The following is a 13464-nucleotide window of genomic DNA, read 5'->3' as shown; positions in this document are numbered from 1 at the left end:
GTGTTTCATGCGATGCGCCTACCTTATCTCTCTACCCCTCCCCTCCTAACTCATTCCACGCAGTCTTCATTGTTTGTTTGCACACTGAGGATATCCCATTCGCTATACACACCATCGACGCATTATGTCATTTCGTAACCGACCAGGTTTTATTCGCTTTTGCGTTGTACACAACAGCAGCAGTCAGCAGCACTATTCCGTTATAACCGACTCGCGTATTTGTCCGATTGCGTTATAGCGATACTTTTTTTTTACAAAGATAAAGAAGAAAAAAAAAAAACGGGGTTTTAGAAAGATGCCGTTACAACAGACTTCTCGTTATTCCAGGACTCGTTATAAATTGACTCCACTGTATTTCCCCTTGTTGGAGAGGGAAAGGGTCATCTGTTATATTTGTCTCTCGAAATCTACACTCTACACGTTGCCTATTTGAACCATTCCCCCCCAGTCTTACTCGCGAGGTGTAATACCTGGGTGGGGTTCCTGACCTCCCATAGTGGGCAGGGAGGCACTTTGTTTTCCCAACCTGCTTTCTGACTGTCTTGGAAGAGATTACTTGGTTTTGACCAGGCCCTGGCCGGATACCCTAGCTGGAGGGAAAAGGTCAAATGTATAGAGTTTTGGGAGATGATAATTTTTGTCTTGTAAATCATCTCTCTAATCTACACTGTATTGTTTCGTTTACAACTGTATATATGATTTGTAAACATTTGAGTGTATCCTACCACCACTAAGTCTAAGAGGAATATACTCAAATGTTTACAAATCATATGTTAAAATAAAAAATAACAGTACATAACAGAGAGACGATACATTCGACATTACCTCCCAGGCAAGGACTCCGGCCGGGGTCAGGATAAAACTAAGTCTCATTCCAAGACAAAGACAAAACAATTGGAAAACATAAACAGGGGAATAGAAGCCCTCTATGGGAGGTTGGGAACCCCACACAGTCCACCAAATCTGCCAGAATCCATCCAGATGCATAAATAAAAAAAAAAAAAAACCTAAACAAGATGTCAGTGAAAATGTATTTATTATGAATGATAACCTGTATGCAATATTTTACAAGATGAACACAATGTGGTGGCGTGGCTTATTATGATAATATAGGAAAAGTACAATAAAAATGTATTACTTGCTTTCAACATTACACATTCCTTTGTACAAGAATTAACAGCAACTATGCACTACATTTTACAGTGGAGACGAAGATAGATCATCACAATGAATTTATTATATGTCTTCATTTACATTCTGAAATGTACATCAGGTAATAACACTTTTGACAACCTCACCTCAGCAAAAATCAAGCCATTTGAGAATGTATACGGCTGAAAATACTTAATGTAGAACTCATTCAGCTCTTGGGTGATTTGTTCTCACTTAAATTTTAAAAAGCAGTAGAATCTGCATAACACTCAAATTCCACATCTGTTTAGTCATAACACCTCTTGTTCGTCCCACGTTTTCTATTCTTTACCTAAGAAGTGTATTCCGTTGATATTAGATAAAGTCAACATTGCTCTTAGTCTTTCTGGTCAGGCGTGTTGGTTATATCGGGATTCTACTGTGTCAACAAGACCATAAACATTTAAGGATCACATACTTTTGTATGTCAGTGCTTATCATTGGGTGGGCAGATGTAAGTATTTTACATAAATGCATATCACCAATACCCTATGAGACTATTCTTATAAATGTGCATTTACTTGAAAATGCAGGCCTCCCAACTGTTATGAAAAATTACTAGAATTACAAAATGTTGCCTCCAATGTCAGCACGCTGATTTTTAAAGTCAACTATAGTGACTACAATTTTTATCTCCCAAAAATTACGAATTTCCTAATGGTCGGTCGTACAAATTTACTATTTCAAATCCAAATCAACTTGACTGGAGATACATCAGTAAGAATAACTACCAGGTTGATAAGGCTGATTCTCACCATAAAACAAAATTGACGATAATACATTTTATTTTACCACGCAGAAAAGACAGATCACGACGATTTTGCCATGCCTACATTTAAATTCTGACATCAGGTACCAACTATAACAGCTCGCATATCAGCAAAAATCAAGACACTGGTGTATATCATAAGGATTTTGCAGGGCAATGAATATTCATCTTTTTTGTCTTAATTTTAACTCAATATTTCTATTTCTGATTCGTGACACCAAAATCAACAACACAATTTGTTTATATGACAAATTTGCGAGGCTGGCTGAGAAAACCCGGGAAGATGCAAGCTTCGATTTGAGCCAAAATCGAAGATAAATTGATTCCCATAGCAACAAATTTTATTCAGAAAAAAATCCATAACTTGGGTTCTAATCATAGATTTATAAATAGTAACAGCTGGGCGACATTATAAAACACTGGGGATGCATGCCATTAGCTCTAAGACCCTCACTCGCTTAGTTCAGATGCGCTGTAATAGACAATATGTCCCCTCTCTCTCCCCCCCTTTCATTCTTTCTCAATTCCTCTTTATCTCTCTCTCTCCCTTTTTCTCTATCTCTTTCTTTGGTTCTTGTTCATTTGTGTTGTGAGGTCTATTGGACCTCTTTTATTTAATTTCATCCTCTTTCATGTCTGGCCTAACAGTAAATATGTTCCTTTAATGGAACAGTTTGCATTCAGCAGTCGCATCTTGATACAGACAGTAACGACGGTCTTGATCAATGTTATGTGACCAGCATAAATGCCCATTTCATGGTCAAAGAACAGGTATTTTAGTGATGGAAAAAGGCTAAAAAGGTGTGTGGGCCTTGACTGGTGCCATCGTTTGCATGTGCAGCAAGTCCACGAAGCGGTTTGACGGTAGACTGTTCACTGCTGTTGGACTGGGCAAGATTGTCTGGAATATCTTTTCACCTGTCTGTATAATTTCTTGGACACATGTCATTGGTATTTTGAGACAGCCGCTATTTTTTCCCTGCAAAAATTTCCTTTGTGGCGATGCACAGCCACTACCAAAGAGGGTGCTGGAACATTTTTAAAATTAATGATATTAAATGAAGGACTGCACGAAGGATAAATAAACCATGGAATATACGAACACAAATCAAAAGAAATACGTTAAGCGACAATGACTATAGGGGAATTCCCAATTCCCGAAAGTGAGGGTCTTATTGTCGATGGCGGACACGCGCAGTGAAGTGACATGATTTGGTAAGCAATAGAACGGGATGGGCCTAACTTTCTATTTATACATCTGTGGTTCTAATAGACATAGCAAGAAAATTTAAAGTGGTAAATGATCAGAAAGATGTGGTCTACACCACTGCATTACACATAACTCAATTTATGAAATTTCCAGGTTCTCTAAAGTAACCTTGATTCTTTATTCAAAAGTGAACTCGAACACTCCCTTTGTGAAGTATTACAAAACTACTGAATAAAATGCAAAGTGTATATATAAACTTTACTCTCGGAAAACAGAATTTCTTTCCTGGATTGGACAAATTGAATGATTTCTGATAACTGATTGGAATCCTCAAAGGTGAAAAAAAAATAATCTCATCACAGTTTATCAACCATTTTCCTTATATGGAAAATTTAAAAAGTTGAAATCGACAATTAATGGGTAGGATGTCTATTTCTTTTTTTAAAAAGTTCTGTTTCACAAAAATCACTCAACCATATAATTTGGATGCACCACCAAAATGGGATCTTGTTCTTGTACAAGTTCCGTCTCCTGTCGTGGTCGAGGCTTGAGGCCAGTTTGAGTCAACTGAATCAAAATATGGTCCTGTATTTGAGAGGGAAAAAAAAGAATGAATCAAAAACAGAAACTTTATAGAAATAGTATAATATGCAGTTAGAAATGAAAAATTAAACTAAACAATGATCTAAATTTCAGTTCTTTGTTTTTGTTTTTAAGGGTTTTACGGCGCTTGCAACACATTTAGGTTATATCAGCGCCAGTAAAAAGGAAGAAAATGGGACAGTAAAAAGTTCTAGAATTACAATTAAAGCATCCAAGAAAAAGTAAGACAAAGGGGAACTGGGAACAAATAGGGATCAGATGTAGATTCCAAGAGCATACCACCAATGTGCTTAGTTTGAGATCACCAATAAGTCTCATCCGGAGACAAGCACGGCCCCCACTAAGAGGAATACACTCAAATGCTTACAATATAAATTAGAACAAATATAAAAATACACAACAGAGAGATGATTTACAAGGAAAAAAATATCATCTCCCAAAACAATAACTATGCATTCGACTGTTTCCCTCCCAGCCAGAACCCCGACCAGGGCCAGGACAAAACCAAGCAATCTCATTCCAAGACAAAGACAGAATGCAAGTTGGAAAACAGATATAAGGGGATAGAAGACAGAATAAGTACCTCCCTGCCCACTATGGGAGGTAGGAACCCCACCCAGAATTTCAGTTCTCTGAGAGTGGTTTTCCCATTACATACATTCTATTTCCAGAACTGTGCTATGCTAATCAGGTAATTCTAGAAAATTGGTTCCAAAATTAAACGAGAATAGCTTGTACCAATTGAAAACCGTGAACGACAAAGTTAATTTATCTGAAACTTGCGTATGATTAATATTTCTTTTTGTTTTTGGTATCCTAAATTAGAAATTTGTACAAGTTGACTTAACTATGAACAGTTTCTGATAGTGATAGTCTAGACTTGACTTTAGAATATCATTTGGATATAATAATCGTTTTCCATTGCCGTTTATGTTTTATAAAATACTATTTGAGATTATTTAGTTACACGCTATTATATAAGACATTTATATCCTGCATTCTAAATAAGATAAAATTTTGACACTACAAAATGTTTCACTCACTCGATTGATCAACCTGTCGATAACTTTCTCAACGATGGCTCGTCTCTCATTCAACTCCTCCTCTGATTGGATCTCGTCTTCAATCTCTGTCAAATACCATCCAATCACATCACTCTTCCTTAAACCTGTCTCGTCTTCACCTGAAAAATCAAATTGGAAATTAAAAAAAGGTATGCAGATAGGTAGTCCTTTAGAGCGATATGGTGTTAGATAATAGCAATTGCTTGCTACCACCTGGCCCCTTTGCTTGTGAAGAGAGTGCTCTACCAATTGAAATATTGGGTCCCCCAATATGAATAGAAAGACACATGAAATATTTTTATCAGATAATAAAGAAAGAAATCAAAGATTTTATCAATAGTTGTAGCTGAACCCCAATATTCCAAATACTTTTTGCCGGAATGGACATGCAGACTTTTTTATCCCGCCTATTTGGATTTTTTTGGTAATACCTTCATAAATGTTTTCATTGGCGACTAAAGATTTCTGTTGCTTATTATTAAGTATTTTGGACTAGAGCTGGATTTAGATGTGTGCCTAGTCTTGCCAATGAGCATGAAATTCCATATGTTAATTAGCAATGTTGTCTAAAATATGCAAAAATGAGAAAATTTACACGGAATATGGCAAGACGAAATGAAGCAAAAAGCTGTCAATTCTATAGAAATGTTTGTATTTTGACACAAGGACAAAGAAATGATGCATTTTTGTTCATGCACTCCTGCTCGATGCTCATTATAATCCATTTCTTGTCATGACACTTAATGACAAAATAGCAATCAATCAGAATGATTTTTAAAAAAGCTTTATTCTGGCTCAAAATATTTCGAAAAATGAAATCTTATGACAGTTGTTCGTTGGCAAATGTGTGTTGTTTTGATTACTAATGTGCTTTTACAGCACTTTTGACATATTAAGGGCATTTGAGCACCAGTTAAAATAAAGAAAATGGGATAGTCAAATGTTCTAGATCTGCAAGTGAAAGTGGAGGCTGACTGAGACCAACTTGTGTACATGTGGATGCCCAGAGCAGACGATGGAGAACATCCTTAGAGAATGCCGGATGGGCCCAGCTGCACTGACCATGAACTAAGAGTCTGCTCCCCAGATACTGTGGAGTGGGTTTGGTGTTGGAGTGATTGTTTTTAAGTGTTTTACAGCGCTTGCAACACATTTAGGTAATACCAGTGCCAGTAAAAAGGAAAAAATGGGATAGTAAAAAAGTTCTATAATTACAATTGAAGCACCTAAGAAAAAGTAAGACATAGTGGAACTGAGAACAAATAGGGATCAGATGTAGATTCCAAGAGCACCAATGCACTTAGTTTGAGATCACCTATAAGTCTCATCCGGACACGAGCACAAATTCCAAAAAAGAGGAATACACTCAAATGCTTACATTATACATTCAAAATAACAAATATAATAATACATAACAGATAGATATTTACAAGGAAAAAAATATCATCTTCCAAAATAATAACTATGCATTTGACTTGTTTCCCTGGACTCCAGCCAGGGCCAGGACAAAACCAAGTAATCTCATTCCAAGACAAAGACAGAAAGCATGTTGGAAAACAGATATAAGGGAATAGAAGACACAGTATATACCCCCCTGCCCACTATGGGAGGTCAGGAACTCCACCCGAGTGTTGGAGCGATAAGCTATGATGATGATGATCACAGTAGCTGTACAGTAAAGATGAGAAACCCACACCATTAGATATGTAAAGATGTAATATTCACATTTGTGAAATAAATTTTTACAGCAAGCTAGTCCAACTCACCTGCTTCCTCTTCTTTCCTCCTCATGTGTAGAACCAGCAGGTTGGCCATGTGTTTGTAGTCGTCATAGGACAATCTGAGTGGCTGTTTGCCTGACTGCTGGGATGGGGGTTGTGGGGAGGCTGTCACAGCATCTCCTGCGTTAGTTGCTGCATCCTGAGTCGGTGCTGTAAAGAAAGAGACTTGCATTATGATTCTCTCCTAGCAAAAGGCAAGCATGAACAATACATATACACTTAAATGAAATAAGAATATTAATTTTTGTCTTTAGGGTTTTACAATGCTGGTGACACATTTAAGTCATATAGCGTCAATAAAAAGGAAGAAAGTGGGGAAAGTAAAAAAATTATAGAATTACAATCAAAAGAAATTGAACACTGGTTCAAAGAGGGAACAGAAATAGATTCCAAGAGCAAGAGCACACAATAAATGAAATTAAGTTTGTGAGATCTCCTAAGTCTCACCCAGACACAAGCACAGGAGAAGAAGAAGAAAAAGCAATGTGTGAATATGATAAACCCATCAAGCTTACCAGTGTTTTCATCGACAACCATATCCTCCTCTTGAGTTTCCTGTTCCTCCTCCAAGTGGATGTCTGGTTGCTCAACCCGAATGATGGACTTGTTCAACAGCCTGAATGCTTCCTTCACATGGCGTGGCTGGACCTGTTCAGGGTAAAAAAATATTTAGATCATTCATCACTAAATCTCACATCCACCTGATTAACTATAAAAATAAAAAAGCACAAGAATAGCACTTCTTGATAATAAGGCAACTAGAAGTTTGAAATAATTAAATGATAGCTAAGCAAGCACAGTAAGTTGATTTCAGCACAACTATACTAAACAAAATATACTATACTTAAAATATGTTACTATAATTCACTTTACTATATTTAGTATACTAACAATATATGTTTTTTCTTTCTTCTACTTCTCTGTCTTGCTTTATCTGGCACCTTTCATAAACACCTATTCAGTTTTTTATCTTAATCAGGACTGTCTTGTTATCATCAATAAGGTCTTCCGGTGGGCAATAAAAGGATGATGTAGTCTATTGTTTCAGTTAAATCAAAATGTCACATTAATCAGTGAGGTATATAATAAGACAAAAACAAAAATGCAAATCAGACTCCTTTCTTAAATATTTGCTTTACAAACTAAAGAGAAAAGCCTCCTCTACCCACCTCATCCTGGCAATGCATCCTGGCCATGGCCTCTGACAATCTGATCATACTCTCCAACTGACGGACGGTGATTCTCCAGGAGGAAGTGCCAGATCCGGAACTGTCACGTTGACGCAAGCGTTTGTACTCATCGACCATGTAATCACGGGACTCTGGGCTGATCTGGTAACGTTAGAGAAGAGATGGAAACATTTACAGACCTGCCAACCTTCCAAGAATGAAAAACGATGGAAAATACAAAGAACACCTTAATTTCTGACAGTGATGCATGTTTAAATAGAAGAAAATTTAAAAATAAAAAATAATTAACAGATAAAAATGTAAAAAATAATGAAATAAAAAATATTTTTTGAATCAAATTAATTTAGAAAAAAAAAACAACTTAAAAAAAACAAACAAAATAAGCAAAACTCGGGAATTAAAGAACAAAACTCCTTTTAAGTATTATACATCAAGACACAAAAACACATCCACTGAACCAGACATTTCATTAAACGACAAGTAGTGATTGTTTGTTTTGTTTTTAAGGGTTATACGGCACTTGCAACACATTTAGGTTATATCAGCGCCAGTAAAAAGGAAGAAAATAAGATAGTAAAAAGTTATAGAAATACAATTAAAGTGGCCAAGAAAAGAGAAGACAAAAGGGGAATTGGTTCAAATAGGAAACAGATGTAGATTCCAAGAGCACACAATCAAAGCACTTAGTTTGAGATTACCTAAAAGTCTCATCCAGACAAAAGCACAGGTCCCCACTAAGAGGAATACACTCAAATGTTTTACAAATCGTATATACTATAAAGAAAACATAATACAATGCATAACAGAGAGATGATTTACAAGAAAAAAATATCATCTCCCAAAACAATAACTATGCATTTGACTGTTTCCCTCCCAGTCAAGGTATCCGGCCAGGGCCAGGACAAAACCAAGTAATCTCATTCCAAGACAAAGACAGACAGCTAGTTGGAAAACAGATATAGGGGGACAGAAGACACAGTATGTACCTCCCTGCCCACTATGGGAGGCAGGAACCGACAAGTAGTGAAAATGTGAATTGCACTCTAAATGATTATCATCAAGATGTACAATAATTGGTTATAACCCTGATGAAAAAAATAAATAAACAAAATAAACGCATACCTTAGGCTTGAACTGTCTTGCAAACAGAATATATCTTCTCATGTCATCCACTGAGTACACTCTGTCAATAGATTCGTCTGCATTGCTGTGAAGGTCTACGATACGTCTGGCAATGGCATAGTCTGTCACCTACAGGATAAGATGTTGCAACATGAAGCCACTGGTACAAAATGGGGCATAGATCAGATTATTATCAGAAAAGCAACAAAATACTTCTCAGATATGCTATGCCAATTTCATAGATACAATGGAATAACAGAGCTACCTACTTGAAATTTCAAAAATTCGTAGTTTGCTAAAGAAAAATTCACTTTAAATAGCTTCACAAATCAACAATTTGTTGCCACCATGGTCCAAGTCCAAAAATGCTCCAAAGTCCTGAATATAGGTTTTAAGGAACTAAACTTTCCTTTTCAGCAAACTTTATTGAGTCAAAGAAACCTATGCAATTCTGTAGATGGAGCAAAAAATTCATACTTCTACAAATTTATCACAGTACGAGGCAGGTTAGGAATCATGATGTAAATTATTTCCATAACTATCATTAAAAAATGCTTACCTCATTGCACTCATCCACTAAGATAAAGAAGAGATCGAATCGGGACATGATGGGGGCTGTCATATTTATGTTATGTTTGAGGGATTTGGATCTGTCGTAACGACCACCGATTGGGTTGGCTGCAGCCAAAATGGAAGTCCTGGCATTCAACGAGGCCTGAAAAATACATAAAAAATACTTATTAAACTTCTAAACTCCGTTGGAAACAATATGTAAGGGTATCCTTTGTGAAACAATGCTAAAAAAAGATATGGGAGGCAAACATCTTAAATCTTTATGCAAAGCAAGTTAAACTCAGTATATGTGGAGTGAACACTGTAGTGTAGATATCACAAAATTAAGGAAAATCAATAAAGAAGAACCTTAAGTGCCTAAAGGTCCTGGGTACAAGCTCATAGTTGTGTCCTTGGAGAAGGCTCTTTACCCATATTCTTCAGGTGTAAAATGAGTACCTGGCCGTTAACAGCATTTTTCTCTGTCCGAAAAAATTGTAATATCGCCTAACAGGCATCATGTCTCGTCCTAAATGTTAAATGTTGCTGTTGGCAAGGGACCCCTTGTAAAGTGCTTTGAGCATGTTTAGTGGATATTGTGCTTCATAAAAGCTCACTTTTTTTTAAAGTACAAAAAACTACAAGTGAAAAAAAGTTCATGTCACAAACAGGCGAAAAGTTAATTAGGTCAATTTGAGAGACTTACCAAGAGCATTCAATCCATAAAATTTTGCCATTAAGTGAGGCTTGCTTCAGAAAGAAAAAGGTTCACTTACGCGCACACCGGCCTTAGTGATGGAAATGGTCTGCTGCTCCATGGCCTCGTGGATGGCCACTTGGTCGTGTGCCTCCATCTTGTCAAACTCATCGATGCAGCAGACTCCATTGTCGGCCAACATCAAGGCTCCTGCTTCTATCACAAATTCATGAGATTCTTCATCCTATTGAGAAAAAAAACAAAAACAATGGCAAATTCAAAATTTACAACCTGAACACTTAATTGCATTTATAGTGTGTATAGAGGCAGCATTCATACCATCTAAACACTCTTCTTTATAAGGCATATGCCAAGCTGTACTGTCTGTAGAGTGTGCGTACAAGTAAATCTAAAAGACATTGCATAAGAAAAAAAAAAAAAGACGTTGCATATGAAAAACACACACACACACACAAACACAAAACACTCAATACAAAAATAATCTAGAAAAAAAAAAAATTCTAATAAAACTAATCTTGAAATTTTGCTCCTTTTGTGATGTGGAAAATGACTACCACTGAAACAACTGCATAGAACTATGTGTCATTTGGACCCAGTAAAAAATCTTAAAGGTGATGAGAGTTATTGTTTGTTTTTAAGGGTTTTACGGCGCTTGCAACACATTAAGGTCATATCAGGCCAGTAAAAAGGAAGAAACTGGGATAGTAAAAAGTTCTAGAATTACAATTAAAGCACAAAAGAAAAGATAAGACAAAGGGGAATTATTGGTTCAAATAGGAAATAGATGTAGATCCAAGAGCATACCGTCAAAGTACTTAGTTTGAGATCACCTAAAAGTCTCATCCAGACACAAGCACAGGTCCCAACGAAGAGGAATACACTCAAATGTTTACCAATCATATAATATAATATGTAAACTAAACATAACACAATTCATAACAGAGATGATTTACAAGGAAAAAAATATCATCTCCCAAAACTATAACTATACATTCGACTGTTTCCCTCCCAGCCAAGGAACTCCGGCAAGGACCAGGACAAAACTAAGTAATCTCATTCCAAGACAATGACAGAAAACAATTGGAAAACGGGTATGGGGGGATAGAAGACACAGCATGTACCTCCCTGCCCACTATGGGAGGGTGATGAGAGTAAATATATTGGGAGTAAAATAAAATCTACACCACCCCAATGCCAGAAATAAAATACAAACAAGACAAAACTGTGGTTGTGGTGTTATTTTTGTTGCTGTGTTAAGTAAACGAACGGAAGGTCGGTGTAATTCTGGATGACGCGAAAAACTAACGGGAGCAGTGGGTGGAATTGTGTCGGCAAGGAGAGGAGACTGGCAGAATTGATGGAGGTATGAGGATTCGCTGTTGATTATTGTGGACGTACCATCAGTATTCGTTTTCGTGTGCACTTTGATTTCCTGTTGACTTGGCAGTGTGAGGTATGTGATATTGAACAGTCGATAATGTTTGTTTTTAAGGGTTTTACGGCGCTCGCAACACACAATGTCATATCAGCGCCAGTAAAAAGGAAGAAAACGGGATAGTAAAAAGTTCTAGAATTACAATTAAAAAGCACACAAGAAAAGGTAAGACAAAGGGGAATTGGTTCAAATAGGAAACAGATGTAGATTCCAAGAGCACACTATCAAAGTACTTAGTTTGAGATCACCTAAAAGTCTCATCCAGACACAAGCACAGACCCCCACTATTCGGAACACACTCAAATGTTTACAAATCATATGTTAAAAATGAAAAGAGTAACAGTACATAACAGAGAGATGATTTACAAGGAAAAAAATATCATCTCCCAAAACTATAACTACACATTCGACTGTTTCCCCCTCAGCCAAGTACTCCGACCAAGGTCAGGGTAAAACCAAGCAATCTCACTCCAAAACAAAGACAGAAAGCAATTGAAAAACAGATAAGAGGGGATAGAAGACATGGCAAGTACCTCCCTGCCCACTATGGGAGGTAGGAACCCCACCCAGGACCAGTCGATAAGACCAAGTGAGTTCGGTACGTCGGACAGGGCAGCCAGGTCAGTACATTAATTAACCACAAAAACGAATATAATATACAATAAAAAAAAAAAAAACACAAACAAAAAATAATGAGAGATAGTAAAGCCTATAATCAGACTTGACTCACTGCTCAAGAAATAGTACAAAGGCTAATTTCACTGAAAAATCTCAACAATAATCTTACTTTGACAACAGCAGCCGTGAGACCAGCGGCACTGCTAGCCTTTCCACTTGTGTAGATGGCCCTCGGACTGAACTCCTCCACTTGTTTCAAGAATTGGGATTTGGCCGTGCTAGGATCTCCAACGACACAGACGTTTATGTCTCCCCTCAGGCTTGTGCCTTCCATCGTCTGCTTGTGGATACCACCAAACAACATCAACATGATGCCTCTCTTGATTTCTTCACTTCCTGGAAAGCACAATTAAACACAAGAAATTTTTAAAAAACTCAACTAAAACATATTTTTTTTCCTGTAAAAAAATGGAACCCAGTTCGATCCGCAAATTATGTCGATCTTTCTAAATACAAGAAAACCTTTATAACTGTTTACTCTACAATAATAGTCTCTATTTACCAAAAATGCACCATTTTATTCATAGAAAGAAATTATCACTTTCAAAATGCTTTAGAATTGTGATGCAAGTTGGTTCAATTTGATCATACGTCCATTTCTTAGACAAAATGCAATATTTTGTATCAAATTTTCTCCAAAATCTCTGGGTCAAAAATCTCGATCTGAACTAAAAAATCAGAACTAAAAATATTATCTCACAAAACACATTTGACTGTTTCCCTCCCTGTCATGGACTTCAGCCTGTGCTAGGACAAAACCGAGTAATCTCAAAGACAATGACAGAAAGCAACTCAGAAAACAGATATAAAGGTATAGAAGACAAAGTAAGTGATCTTCTTGCCCACTATAGGAGGTCAGGAAACCCACCCAGATGTATTTTATAAAGTTCAGTAAGTGAAGAATTGTAACAAAGATAACCAGCCAAACCCAAACAAAGCAATGTTATATTTCGCTCAGCGCATAGTTGAGTTATTGGAAAAGACTCTTTACTCATACTCGGGTGTAAAATGAGTACGTCAGCGCTGTCTGTCCGAAATAAATTGTAATATCGCCTAACAGACGTTATGTCTCGTTCTACATGTTACATGTTGCTGTAGGTCAGGGACCCTATGTATAGTGCTTTGAGCACATTTACTGGATATTAGGCTAT

The 13464-nt window shown here is 36.8% G+C and overlaps 1 protein-coding gene across 1 annotated transcript in view; it reads right to left on the bottom strand.

Annotated features, from left to right (window-relative positions):
• Window positions 1–1019: 1019 nt before the first annotated feature.
• LOC144958167 (zygotic DNA replication licensing factor mcm6-like) overlaps window positions 1020–13464 on the bottom strand; it is a 32788-nt gene continuing 20343 nt past the window's right edge. The window contains exons 9-17 of the mRNA XM_078889935.1: window positions 12423–12649; window positions 10259–10423; window positions 9490–9645; window positions 8931–9059; window positions 7788–7949; window positions 7134–7266; window positions 6604–6768; window positions 4817–4956; window positions 1020–3755 (exon numbers count right to left, since the gene is read on the bottom strand). Coding sequence (XP_078746061.1) covers window positions 3636–3755; window positions 4817–4956; window positions 6604–6768; window positions 7134–7266; window positions 7788–7949; window positions 8931–9059; window positions 9490–9645; window positions 10259–10423; window positions 12423–12649 — 1397 coding nt within the window. The 3' untranslated portion in view covers window positions 1020–3635. The remainder of the gene's footprint in view (window positions 3756–4816; window positions 4957–6603; window positions 6769–7133; window positions 7267–7787; window positions 7950–8930; window positions 9060–9489; window positions 9646–10258; window positions 10424–12422; window positions 12650–13464) is intronic.

Source organism: Berghia stephanieae, chromosome 12 (assembly GCF_034508935.2).
Source record: "Berghia stephanieae isolate SIO BIC M18660-M18661 chromosome 12, UCSD_Bste_1.3, whole genome shotgun sequence".
Taxonomy (NCBI): domain Eukaryota; kingdom Metazoa; phylum Mollusca; class Gastropoda; order Nudibranchia; family Aeolidiidae; genus Berghia; species Berghia stephanieae.
This window is presented reverse-complemented; position numbering and strand designations above follow the sequence as displayed.